The following is a 14,454-nucleotide window of genomic DNA, read 5'->3' as shown; positions in this document are numbered from 1 at the left end:
ATAGTTTTGGTAATAGTGGAGTTTAATAAAAGGCTCTGGTAATGGTATTTTGTGATTTGCTTTTTTTTTTTCCAAGACAGTAACATCAAATTATTCCTAGGTGTAACAAACAACAGAGCAGAGCTGAAAGCTAGCAGCGTATCTAAGATGTAGAAGTCTGCATTGGCATTGTCAAAAAAAGCAGAACAGGCAAGAGTAAGCTTAAGAATCTAATTCAAGAATCTAGGCAGTTTGGATGACCAAATTCATCCTGTTTTCCCTTCCTTTCCCTCAAAACACACATCAGCTTTAATTTTCTTGTTATCTATTGCTGTGCAAAGTTTACCATTGTTGTCAATATTTTCCATTTGACTTTCCACTGTTGGATTCCCAAGGGCAGCAGCTCCTTTACAGTGTGCCTGTAGCTGAATTGAAAGCATGATCATTAAGCATTGAATTGGAATTTAAATATAAGATGGTTCAGTAGTAGGTACATTGGAAGTAAATCTGTAAGCAACATTCAGATTAATAGGATTTTTAGATATATTTCATATATTTTTTATTTACCAGAATCTAAAAGTTGTGGAGATAGCACTTCATGTATATCAGAATCATTTAGTTTTTAATAAATTAGTATTTTTCATTATCATACTAGTTGTTCAGTTAATACTACTAAGACTTGACTTTTAAAAATTTAAGTTTTACAGCTATTTTTAACTATTTTACATCATTTTGTTGCAGGACTTGCCTAGTTTTTCATCATTTTGACAACTTAGAATGGTATTTACTATACAAGTCCCAACTTTTTTTCATAGCAATCTGTTTCTTTTAGTTATATAAGAGGGGGTTGTCACTTGTAGTTTACTAATTTGAACAGATTGCATATGAAGGCTAGAAATACTGAAATTAGAAAAAAAATTAGGAAAATTAGCATAACTGGAATAATTTAATTAATTCGCAGTATTATCAAATCTAGTTGTTTTTAATTGCCAATTTGGGAATCATGAAGATTTGGTCATGGTCCTTATATCGCCAAAGCAATATTCACAGCACTGGTTGTGACTATGAATATGCCGGTGTAGTTCTGGATTGCAAAGTATAACAGACTCTCCATATAGAAGGCAGAAGAGAAGTATTTATTCAAACACCAGAAAGCCGAATCCGTCACAGCAACAAAGAAATCCATACACAATAACAATGCAGGGGGCACTACCATCCCCACATTCATTAGATTTTGTACATATCATGTAGAGGCCTCATAGTATAGTGGAAAGAACAGTAAGTAGACTTAAATAGGATCCTCATCCAAGATCTGCAACAACTAACTTGGGTAAATCACTTACAAATCTTTAAAATGGACTAGTTGAACTTAATGTCTTCCAGCTCAACAATTTACTCAGTGCCACAGTTTTTCAATTAATGGTGAGGACATGCTTCCCAAAGGTAACAAAAGATACCTTTGTCATTCCTGTTAATACATAAAATACTGGAATATCAAGGAGGGACAGGCTTTCATAGGTCATTAACATAATTCATACCCCTATATACAGTTTTTTGGACAAATCAGCCTCTTCTTGAATGTCTTCACTTACAGAATACTCATGGAACTTTATATTGTTATGATGCTTTAAAGTTTAAAAAGTCTTTTAATTTTTATTTCATCACTTGATCTTTAGGATAGTTCTGTAAATAGTGAGGAAGGATATTATCCTCCATATTTTACACAGGGGGAAACCAAGTTTCAGGGCGATTAAACCCAAAGACACTTTGTCATTCTGCATTCTCTGAGGGCTCAGGTTCCATGCTCACCTTAGGGTGGGCCATGTTGCTATAATCAGTATATTCCCAAGGATATAGTGTCCATTGACTTTGGTCGTCTACTTCTTAAGAACAAAGTCATAGATTTCAAGCTGCAGTTACCTTAAAGATTATCCCCACATTCATTTTATACATGAAGTATTTGAGATCAGTAGAGGCGGAACCAAGATTTGAATCCTGTACTGAATCCAAATCCAGTGTTCTGTCCTCTGCATCCCATTGCCTCACCTTCACAATCTCTCTTCCAGGAGTAAATAAAAGAGAAGGTTGGTATCACAACTCTTCCTGATAATTCCTTAAAGTGAGGGCACTCATAAAAGGCTCCCACCCTGGATCTCACTTTCTTTTATTACCCTACTCAGCATACTATTCAGAATATCAAACCTCCTCCCAAGAATGCACTTATTTTGTTCCTACTGTTTCTTTAAATGTCCTATGCACTTAGTGAAAGTGCCCAAGTACCCTTTGTGAAACAGTAGAGCCACTCAGCAGTAAATTGTGCAAACCTGACCTGTGTTCTTTTATCTCTAATACCTATTGTGCACCTACCTCCTCCCCCATCCTTTCCTTCTCTCTCCCACTTCCACATAGATTATAAAGTGATAAAACTAAAGTACTTGAACCCAGGACTATGAGTTAAATTTAAATTCTTGTGCCGCAGAACTAATTAAATTATCCTAGTCATGCCAATTTTCCTAATTTTTTTTCTATTTCCAATATTTCTAGCCTTCATATTATACTTTCATTGCACACTTCGTTTTCAGTGATTTTGACAGCATGAAAATTGTCATTTTAGAAGGCACAAACCCTTGTACTTGACATGTGACCCCTTTAGGCAGTCTTAGTACCTTGGTACTGATTAAACTTGTTATTAATATATTTCATAAAATAATATATGTATTATTATCATAATTTGATAATAACTGTAGGAAAGCAGTTACACAGTAAGTGTCTGTACACATTCGGCAGTCAAAAACAGACTGATGCTTAGAAATTAACATTGCTAAAGTTTAAAATACTAATATTGTTTATCACTAATCATATTGTATTGGACCTTCACATGGTATATTATTTTCCACATTTTACAGACACAGAAACTGAGACTCAGGTTCAGTGACTAGCTCAAGGTCACAGTTTACAAATGGTGAAGTCAGATCTTGAAGCCAGTTTTGTTTTTTGTACCCTAAGCCCAGTGTTCTTTTTACTGTTCTACACTTCCATAGTAAACAGTCATTACTGCCTATGCTGGTTCCTGGGCTGCTCTACAAAGCTCAGTCCTTTATTCAGTCCAGAGATTCCTCAGAAGAATTTATGGACTAGAGCTGATTCTCATAATAGCTTCAAGTCAGATTAGATCTTTATCATTTAAGATCTGGATTTGGGTCCTAGAACTATCTTATACTTAGGAGTAGTTAAAGATTGAGTGTACTTGGAAGTCTAAGGTGTGGCTTATGGTATCCTACACCTAATCATAATCTGATGGTAAAGGGGCCATGAAAATCCCTAGCATAGTGACTAATATGTAGTAGACAGTCTCAAGATTTTGAAGAATATTATAATGGCTTCTCCAGTACTTAGCACATCAAGTTCTCATTCTGGCGGAACTATGGCCCCATTTTACCTTATTCAGCCCTTATTTCATAGTTCCCTAACACAACCCACTCTGTTCCAGTTAAGATTGTTTCTTCACTGTTCACAATACTTGAAATGCTCATTCTTACTTTAATGCCTTTCTTCTTGTATCCCTTGCCTGAAATCTATCCCTTTCTCTTTCAAGACCCCTCATAAGACCTGCTGTCACAAAACTTAGACCATCAGGATCTCACTCTCGAACTACTTATGGCACTGATTGTCTGTACCTTATATCTTATGTTTTCAAATCATTTCATGACTGTACCTCCTGATGATACTACAAACTCCTGAGGGTACAGACATTGTCTTATATTATTCCTTAAAAGTCTAATACAGTAGCACAGGTCTTAGTTTGTGTTAGGTGCTATTTTATACTGAATTTAGTTGTGACTACCAAAACTTAAACCCTTAATTTCTTACTGTTTTACTGGCTCTCTTAATTAGAGGTATGCATTTGAAAAGGATTTATACCCTATATATTTTTAGGTAATTTTTTTCCTTTGATTTGAATTGCAGTTTAGTTTTCATTCGATTATAGAATTTTATACTTATAAGCAGGATTTGTCTTTAAATCTTGTAATTTTAACCCCGCTGTGATCTTGCTAGTATTAGTGAGAGTTATTGTGACTAGTTTTGAGAGATGGGAATGTTGTAAATGTGCTTTCATTGATACAGAGTATTCCCTTTGAAAAACACTTATGCACATGGTTACCTGTTCTGCAACTTAGTCTCAGACAGTTGCCTAAGTCACTTTAGAGGTTAAGTTGCCTGGGGTCACACAACTGCTGTGTATCAGAAGGGAGACTTGATCACCAGATCTTCCTGACTTCAAGGTCACCTAACTGTTTACTGTGCCAGAGGTGAAACTATATGTTTAATTATGAAGATTCACTCAGTACAGTTTACATTTCATCTCTTCAGAGGTTTCAGATTTGTATTCTGACATTCTTATCCTGTCATACCAAGTTACACAACAAAAAGGTATACAAGATAAATAAGAATAAAATTGCCCTGGATCTGTGGTTTCATTGAAGTTGAGAGCTCCCAGGGAGGAACTTTTCTGCCAATAAAGAGTGGCACCTTCTCTGCAGTTTTTATAAACTCAGTGCCTACAGCACTGAAAGGTTTAAGTTATTTACTGAAAGCCACATAGCCAGTATGTATCAGAGGTGTAGGGACTGAACAAAGGTCTGAAACCAACCTTTTATTCACTATGCCCTAATGCCTCCAAAACAGCACCTTTCTCTTATTAACAAGTCCTTTGATTATTTTTTCATCTGTTTGTGAATCTGTATACATCTTCATTGATAAGAAAATAGAGCCCCCAGTACATAAGGTATGTCTTGAAAGATCAAGGGAAAATAGATTTTAACTTTGTCTTCAGTTTCTTCATTGAGTAGAAGCGTTTATAGTTAATTCTTATGTCAAAACTGACCCACAAGTGCAAGGTTGTTGGTTTTTTTAAGAGATTAAATCAGTTTATCCTTTTAAAATTATGAGAATTGCTAAATTGACAAAATGAATTGTTTATGTTAATATATGGAGCAACTACATGATGGAGTGGATAGAGGACTAGACTTGGAATTGTGAAGACTCATCTTCATGAGTTCAAATCCAACTTCAGGGACTTACTTTCAGTGCAACACCCTGGGCAAGTCACTTAACCTTGTTTACCTCAGTTTCCTCATCTGTAAAATGAGCTGGCAAAAGAAATGGGGCTTTACCTCAGTATCTTTGCCATGAAAACCCCAAATGGGGTCACGAAGAGTCAGACATGACTAAAACAACTGAACAGCCATGGCATGTTGGTATATATGCTGGCAGTAATGTATTAATAATTTGGGAGGGAAAAAGATAGGAAGGAAGTCTTTTTCATTAATAAAAACTTTGTTGAAATTGTAGAATATTGCATGGTTATATTTCAAATATTGCATTATTTAAGATATACACAAGTATTTTAAGATAAATTACTAGGGAGATTGTAATTTCTAAAAGATTTGCATTATATTACACTATATATCACAGATAAAGGATGTAGAATAAAAATCACATGAATTATTACAAAGCATAAATTAGTAGGTTCATAGATTGTGCGTTGGAAAGGACTTTAGCATCTATTTTGTCCATCCTCTTCAATTTACAGATGAATTAATTGAGTTTCAGAAAGATTAAGCAACTCAAATTAATGAATTTGCTGTATGTAGCTAAACAGATTTAACAGGATAATCCTTAGAAAGGTAACTCACAGCTTCTGGGTTCGTTAAAGGCCCTTCCACCTCTTCAGCTATGATTCTGTGGGTTTTTGGTTTCTTTTTAATCCGTAATCTCTATACAGCTTTGTGTTCAACATGCTAATTAATAATTAAGCATGTTAGAAAGCAGCTAGTTGGCTTAATGGAAAGAATGTTGGACCTGGACGACTAGAGTTAAATCCTGCCTGAAACATTTGTTAGTTGTGTCATTGCTGGGAAAGTCACTGAACTTCATTTTCCTCATCTGCAAAATGAGAATAGCACCCTACCTCACAAGATTGTTGTGAGATTCAAATGAGGGTAACATGCAATGGGCATTTGCAAATCTTAAAGCACTGTGTAAATGTTAGTTCTATTGCGTACGTGATTCCTCGCTTTGCTACATGGCATATTGAAATATTTCAGTGGACGCTGATTTCTTTGAAATGGGTACTCTTATCAGTATAGATAGGCTACTTATTCTGTCTCAAAATTCTTCCATACTTTCTTATCCTGTGTGAGTCTTTTCGGTGTTCTTCCATAGCAAATACCCACCCAACATGTTAGAAGCCTGATTCTTATAAGTCATCTTTACATTTTGTGGGTCCAGTGGATCTCTCTTGACTGCTATCTCACAATCTCTATGGACTAATACTCTCGTGAAATCTTACTTATTGTTTTGACTTTCAAGAATTTTCAGTTTACTTTGTTAGGTTAAGCCTGGATTAACATAATCTCCCATTTCTTACCCTCTGTTACCTGTCATGAGGTATGGGATATAGGAAGGTTTGTTGTTACATGTGTGGTGCTTTCTCTGCCTAATAGGTACTTTATATTTTTCCTCTCCATTCTTTAAACTTCAGAGAATTGTAAATTTTTATTTTCAAACCATATTTAGAGTAGTAACTTGTGCTTTCTTCCACTCATTTCGGTTTCTCTAAAGTCTAAACATTTTTTTTTTCCTGTTAGAAACCACTTGTAATACCAGTGGAAAGTCCAGGTACAAGGGAAAAATCAGGATTAAAATAATACAGCTTAATTTTAATAGAAAAAAAAATATGATTCTGGAAATCTCTGTTGTAATTGTTTTCCCAACTAATATATTTTCATTATTAGGGTTAACATTAAGCATCATTAGTTCTCTGTGTGACACTTTGACTACATTCTCTTTTCCTATCCAGCCTACATACTGCTGTCAGCATACTATTTACTGTGAAACTAATGCTGAAAAGTCTACAGACTCCCTATACTTTTGTTAATTTTGAAATGCTGGGTACTTAATAGGCACTCGGTAAAATTTGATACTTGAGGAATTATTTTGGACAAACCTCTGTAATATAAGTTGATACTTGGCTCAAAGAAACTGACCAGCAGGCAGCATACTCAGGACCAAACGTAAAAAAACTAGACACAGAAATTGCTGCTAAAGAGCTAACAGAATTTAGGTCCACGTGTATCCAGATTATAGAAAAATTATAGTACTATTCTGTGCTCCATAAAATCATATGTAGTTAGAATAGTGTGCCACAGTTTAAGAGGAAAATTAATAAGTTTTATGTATAGTGTGACCAGAGGAATTGAGGGATCAAGGAAATTGATTATGCATGAGATTGCAGCCTGGAAAAGAGAAGATCAAATTAGAAACTTCCTTTCTTTTTTTTTTTTTAATTATTTTATTTGTTTTCAGTGTTCTACAATCACTTCCATGTAACTTAGATTTTTCCCCCTTCTTGAGGATCTAGAGGGCCACATATGGCTTGGAGGCCACAGGTTCCCCACCCCTGACTTAGCATATTAAAACTGAAAAGGTTCTTAGGGTTAGCCCAGCCCCTCTCATTTTGCAGATGAAATTGAGGCCAGAGAAGTTGAGTGATTTGACCAAGATCATACAGGAACAGACCATGCCAGCACTCACATCATCTGACTTTGAATTCTGGCTGTCCCAAAGGTCTGACTTTTCTCTCAGTTAATATTTGATAGATGCTCAGTGGTTAATGAGGTAGGAGCTTTAGGTGGAAGCTTGGTAATTTAAGAGGACCAGACATTAGATGCTAGCTCAGCCTTTTAATACTTGCCTGACCTTGGACATGTCACTTAACCATTCTGGATTTCATTTATTTATTTTTTTAAAATTTTATTTGTTTTCAGTGTTCTACAATCACTTCCATATAACAGATTTTTCTCCCCCTTCTTTCTCCCTCCCTCCCCAGATCAGCATACAATTTTATATAGGTTCTATACATGCATTCCTATTAAATACATTTTCACCTTAGTCATGTTGCATAGAAGAATTAAAATGAATGGGAGAAATCATAAAACAAACCAAGACGTAATACAAAAGAAAATGATCTGCTGCATTCTGCGATTGAATTCCATAGTTCTTTCTCTGGATGTGGAAGGCATTTTGCCTTAAGAGACCATTGGGAATATTTTAAGTCCTTGCATTGCAATGAAGTTCTAAGTCTACCAGAAAAAATCCTCGAACACTGTGGTTGTTGCTGTGTACAAAGTTCTCCTGGTTCTGCTCTAGAAATTTTCGCAGATAGTTGAAGGATTGTCATATACCTGGCACATAGTAGGTACTTGATAAATGTGAATTGATGAACTGACAGTTGTTGCTCCAAAAGGCCAGTGGACAAAAAATTACTGGGATTCATTTTTTGGCTTACTATTAAGAACTTTCTAAAAGCCAGAACTGTACAGTAATGGAAGTGGTTGTCTCATGAGCTAATGAAGTCTCTATTCTCAGAGGTATTAAAGTATAAAAGGAATGACTATTTACATGAGGATGATATAGAAGGAATTTTTTTGTGTGTCCATTAGAATTTGGAATAGAACACCTGAGCTCCCTTCTACAGAATTCTGCAATTCCATACAAGAAAATTTTTCTTTGTGGTTTCCGTAAGACCAGACTTTTTAGACACTGAGCCTTTTCAAAGAGCTAAACCTAAGGCTGAAGGATAAAAGTAAGTCAAATTAGTAAGAAATTATAGTGAAAACAAGGAAACCTGAAAAAGACTGTTTAACTTAAATTACAGTTAAGCTAGTTGAATAACTTAACCTGAATATTTATTCATACTGTTTATAGTTTAGCTGTACCACTTTGCTCATATACTTTTGTCAGGTCATGTTCCCAAATTCAGTGACTTCAGTACTGGATCAAAGTCTTTCTCTCTACCCTAATATCTGCCTGGCAGCCATAATCCTCAGTCTTCATAATTTTAATCCCTTTAAAATACTGTCCACATAATTACCCAACCTCTTCGGTTCTAACCTCCTCCCTTTACCACTCCAGCTACATACCATTATGGTATCTTGGTATTATGGTATTTTGTAGGCCAGGTCTACAGGACAGCTAAATGGCACAGTAGATAGAATATGGACTCAGGAGTAGTCAGGAAGACTCATCTTTCTGAGTTTAAATCTGGCCTCAGACACTTATTAGCTGTGTGACCCTGGGCAAGTCATTTAGCCCTGTTTACCTCAGTTTCTCATCAATAAAATGAGCTGGAGAAGGAAATGCCAAATCACTTAAGTATCTTTTCATCAAAAAATCAAGAGGGGTCACTAAGAGTCAGACATGACTGAAAAGACTGAATTACAACAAGGCCAGGCCTGTCTCAAGGTGATCTCTTTCTGGTTCAGAATTGTACTGAAATAAGTTACTTGTAGATGAACACTTAACACAAGGAAGTTTACTTAGCTGTATAGCATGAAAAGGTAATTCAGCAAAGATACAGTATTGATTCAGTTAGGTGCAGTTTCTCTGTCCTTGTTTTTGTCATTGTGGTGTGCAAGAATCAAGGGAGGAGCTTCTGATTTCTCATGTACTGGCTTTTGTCCTAAGCTACTACTAGAAAACTACACCAGTGGCTTAGTTCTTCTGGGCCAATTAAATCTCAAGGATGGTTTCCATGCATACCTTTTAAGGAAAAACTTAGCTAACCTGGGTTGAGTAGACCCTTCATAAAATAAAAGTGTGGCCCATGTGGCAGGAATCTTGTTAGATATTGCTCCAACCACACTTTGTTTTATGGAACTTATGTTATTTTCAGAATTTTTGAACTTTGAAATTCTCTGACCACAAACTTCTCTTTTGTAGCCTCCTGCCCTTCTTCCTCCCTTTTCTCCCTTACACACTTGATCCTTTACCACATTCTGATAACCAATCGTTTTATTCCTCTCAGTTTATATTGGTGGACAGAATTTTCTCACCTTGGAATTCCTGTACCAATAATCTCTGTCCTTTTTATGCTCTACTCTGTCTTCACTGCACTTTATTCACAGGCTTGACCTTGTGCTTTGTCACTTAATAATTAAGTTGCTTCTTCTCAAGAATGTGTCACACAGGAACTTTTTTATCCCTGACTTTCTAATTCTTCACCCTGAGTAATCAACCACTATTAACTGATTACTCTAGTACGGTGCCTAGGCTGCTGAGCATCAGCAAGATTATTAATGAAATGAGCTGATTTCCCCCTGGGGTATATATTTAGTTGTAAACCTCAGCTAAGTATTCACTGCTGTTCAGCAATTCTCTTTATATCCCTATTGAATCCACATGTTGAGGAACTGTTGTCAAAAGATCTGTGTAGATACTCTTTTCTTAGCCTGGCAGTGATACTCTTACTTTTCACTTCTTCCTACAGATATCTTGGACTATACATTCTCCCAATTATTTCTAAAATACTGTTCCACATTTGGACAGATGTGTAATTATTAGGAATTCTCCTGTATCTAGCCAAAAACTATAGCTCTTACATCTGTCCTCTCAAGCCAACGACGCATTCTCTTCATGAGTTGCATGTTTTAGAACTAAATTTTGTGGTAGGTGCTATTTTTAATAACATTGGTATTAGTAATTTTATTAATGTGAATTCTCCCAAAGGTAGAGATCACAGCATTTTTAATAGTTTCTTGTTAATAGTTTGCTATTTCAACATAAATGATTTCCTTTGGGATCCTACAAGTTTATTTTATGCATTTAAAAATATTATCTTGATAAAGCATGCATAGGCTTTACTAGACAGACAAAAGTGGTCCATGACACCACAAAAAAAGTTCATCCTAGAGAACACTCTTCCTTTATATCATTTTGTGGCAGTATGACACAGACAGCTTATACCGTATATCATAGTAAACCCAAAATGGATATGTGGCCAAAATATTAAGAATCATACTATAAAAATTAGAGAATTCAGATCAGGTACCTTTCACAGTTAATGGTTAGGGAGTGAATTCTTAGCCAAATAAGAGAGGAGAGTTACTCAAGATAAAATAGTTTTCACTACATAGAATTTTAAATCTTTTGCATGAACAAAATCAATGTAACTCTGGCAAGAAGGGATGTGATCAACTGGGGAAAATTTTTCTATGTAATATTTGAAGGGGGTCTGTTATTCAAAGTATGTAAGCATTTAAACTATATAGGACAAAAAAATTTTCCAGTTCATAAATGGTCAGAAGATGTGAACAATTCTCAAAAGAAAAATTGCAAATCATTGACAACCACATGGAAAAATGCTGCAAAGTACTAATAAGAGGAATACGAACTAAAACAACCTGTAAGGTTTCACCTCATTCTCAGCAAACTGGCAATGACAAAAGAAGGGAATAGTTGATGTTGGAGGAGTTATAGAAAGGTGGGTGCATTAATGCATTGCTAGTGGAACTGAATTAGTTCAGCCATTCCGAAAAAGTTTGAAATTATGGGAAGAGTGTCAAAAATGCTAACATGCATATACTTTAAGAAGGTCAGTGACAAAGAGAGACTTCATATATACCAAAGTACCTATAGCAACACTTTTTTTGTAGTAGCAGAGTGGCAGAAGCAAAGTAGATGACCATTGGTTGGAGAATGGCTAAACAACTTGTGGTATATGAATGGGACACATACTGTAAGAAACAATGAAATTGGGGAAACTTATATGAACTGATACAAAGTGAAGTAAATAGAATCAGGAAAACAATGACTTCAAACAGTACAGAGAAGTTATAATGGCCAATTTTCTTCTCTAAGAAAAGATATGAAGATATGCTTTCCCTCTCTTTTTTTCCTTTATTATAAGAGACAACTGTCCAGGAAAAGAAAATGAAGGAAGTATACATTGGACAGTGTAGGGGATGTAAAAACAAAGGGTTGTTGTTGTTGTTGTTGTTTTAATAATCATTTTGAGTTCATCAGTATAGCCCTCAGTATCTTTGTTCTCAGTAAACCATTGATCCATTTTCAGAATAATATACCATACATCATCCCTTCAATGAAAGTACTCGATAATAAATTGGCCAGCATTGATCTCTTCATTACCCTGGAGTCACCACAATTTTGGATCTTTAGAAGTTGCATTTAAATTTAACATCATCATTTGGGCTAAAAAAAAATGTGTTTTAGGTTAACTTTAGAAAATAAAAATTTTATTTCAGCAACTGTATATTCTTTGAGTTAATAGGCTGATTTTTATAAATCACTTTAAAAAATAAACTTTATGCTAAATTGGGGAAATGGAATGTAGAAACACGTTTGAAATTTTTTTTTAAAGACCTTTTGATTCTTTGGAAATAAAACCGTTTTAGTTAATTAGCCCGTGAAATTTCTTGTCTAATTATTAAATTAGCTAGTACCTATCTGCATCACATACTCCTTGCAAAATATAATTTATTTTGCCAAATCTGTTTCCTGAGAATAGCCACTCAGTAAGGGTGTGTTATTACTGTACTATATTTACAATATTTAGAAGAGTATTCTTGACTTTCTTTGTAGCTGATTCAGAATGTATAGCTTATGGAACCATTTTTCATCCCTCACAGATTACCAGGAGTTTCTTCTATCTGAATTGACTCAATAATAAAAAGCACCCAGTCCTATCTAATCAAAATATCTTGAACGAGCTCTGATAATGCTATTTGTCTTCCTTTGTTAATAACAAAGAATGTCACATGAAAATGATCCAAATCACTTTGAATTTCACTTTTATAAATAACACAGTTTAAACTAGCAATTAATATTTTATTTGTATATCTTTTAGGACATTTCTGATTCATTTGCATCACTGAAGAGCATCTGTAGAAGAGGAAGGAAAAGATGGGTGTGAAAACATTTACTCATAGTTCCCCTTCCCACAGCCAGGAGATGCTTGGAAAGCTAAATATGCTTCGAAATGATGGACATTTCTGTGATATCACTATTCGTGTCCAGGACAAAATCTTTCGGGCACACAAGGTGGTACTGGCAGCTTGCAGTGATTTCTTTCGCACCAAACTTGTTGGCCAAGCAGAGGATGACAGCAAGAATGTATTGGATTTGCATCATGTGACAGTCACTGGATTTATACCCCTTTTGGAGTATGCTTACACAGCAACTCTGTCAATTAATACAGAAAATATTATTGATGTCCTGGCTGCAGCCAGCTATATGCAAATGTTTAGTGTTGCCAGCACCTGCTCAGAGTTCATGAAATCAAGCATTTTATGGAATACACCCAACAACCAACAAGAAAAGGGACTAGATGCTGGGCAAGAAAACAGTTCTAACTGCAATTTTACCTCTCGAGATGGTAGTCTTTCTCCAGTGTCTTCAGAATGCAGTGTGGTAGAAAGGACCATTCCTGTCTCCCGAGAGTCCCGGAGAAAGCGTAAAAGCTACATAGTTATGTCTCCTGAAAGTCCACTTAAGGGTAGCACACAGACAAGTTCTCCCCAAGTGCTAAATTCTTCAGCTTCCTATTCAGAGCCTAGAAACCAACCCGTTGACTCTTCCTTAGCTTTTCCCTGGACTTTTCCATTTGGAATTGATCGAAGGCTTCAGTCAGAGAAGGTTAAGCAGGTAGAAAATCCCAGGACCTTAGAACTACCAGGCCCATCTGAGGCAGCTAGAAGAATGACTGATTATGTGACATGTGAGAGCACAAAGGCTAATTTGCCTCTGGTTACTGAAGAGGATGTACGGGTCAAAGTGGAAAGGTTAAGTGATGAGGAAGTTCATGAGGAAGTGTCCCAGCCTGTCAGTGCATCTCAGAGTTCCCTGAGTGATCAGCAGACAGTGCCAGGAAGTGAGCAAGTTCAGGAGGATCTTCTAATTAGTCCCCAGTCGTCTTCTATAGGTATAATGTCTTTTGTATTTTTACATGTTGTAAAACACTGTAGTTGTTGATAATGGCCATTATTGTCATGTATTATTGGGAATTTGTGGGATTTTTTTTCTTTTGTTGTTGACCAGATTGCTACAATTGTACTTGTTTCTAATTTGTTATTTTAAAAGAAAGTGCAAATGAATGGATTTCTATGAAACAGTAGCAGAAAGGAAGTAACAGTGAGGTTTCAACCATGACTGAATACCATAATCACAGCGTGAAAAAAATTCAATAAGTTTTTAATGGGATGTTTCTTAAAAAAAAAAAACCAACCCAGATCTTCTGTATATCAGCATTCTCTTCACATTACTTTTGTCATTGATATTTCAAATCAGTAATTATTGAGTGACTGTACCAGTACTAATCTGAAAGTTGTAGAGAATACAAAGTAGTATAAGAAATAGTTCCCGCACTCAAGGAGTTTACAGTCTTTTGGAGGATGTAAGTCACATATATGTGAAAGGCTAAATTTAACAGTACAAGCATTAAATACAAAATACAGAAAATGTCAGAAACCTATATGGTTAATTATCAAGTAAATGAAGTGTGGATAATGATTAGAACAGATTGACCAGAGCAGAGAGTTCTTTGTGGGGAGTGGTGTGGGATAAGGCTTAAAAGATAGGTTGGGGCTGTATTACAGAGGGCCTTATTATGAGACCCAG

At 35.6% G+C, this 14,454-nt stretch overlaps 1 protein-coding gene across 7 annotated transcripts in view; it reads left to right on the top strand.

Annotated features, from left to right (window-relative positions):
* The window catches only part of ZBTB44 (zinc finger and BTB domain containing 44), a 69,011-nt gene that overhangs the window by 31,881 nt on the left and 22,676 nt on the right, over window positions 1-14,454 (top strand). For 6 of the 7 annotated variants that reach the window (XM_072611603.1, XM_072611608.1, XM_072611607.1 and 3 more), the window contains exon 2: window positions 12,686-13,759. The exons of the other annotated variant lie outside the window; for it this stretch is intronic. In XM_072611603.1, the coding sequence (XP_072467704.1) occupies window positions 12,742-13,759 (1,018 nt within the window). In that variant the 5' untranslated portion in view covers window positions 12,686-12,741. The remainder of the gene's footprint in view (window positions 1-12,685; window positions 13,760-14,454) is intronic. 7 annotated transcript variants of the gene reach the window in all.

This window comes from Notamacropus eugenii, chromosome 5 (genome assembly GCF_028372415.1).
Source record: "Notamacropus eugenii isolate mMacEug1 chromosome 5, mMacEug1.pri_v2, whole genome shotgun sequence".
NCBI classification, from domain to species: Eukaryota; Metazoa; Chordata; class Mammalia; order Diprotodontia; family Macropodidae; genus Notamacropus; species Notamacropus eugenii.
This window is presented reverse-complemented; position numbering and strand designations above follow the sequence as displayed.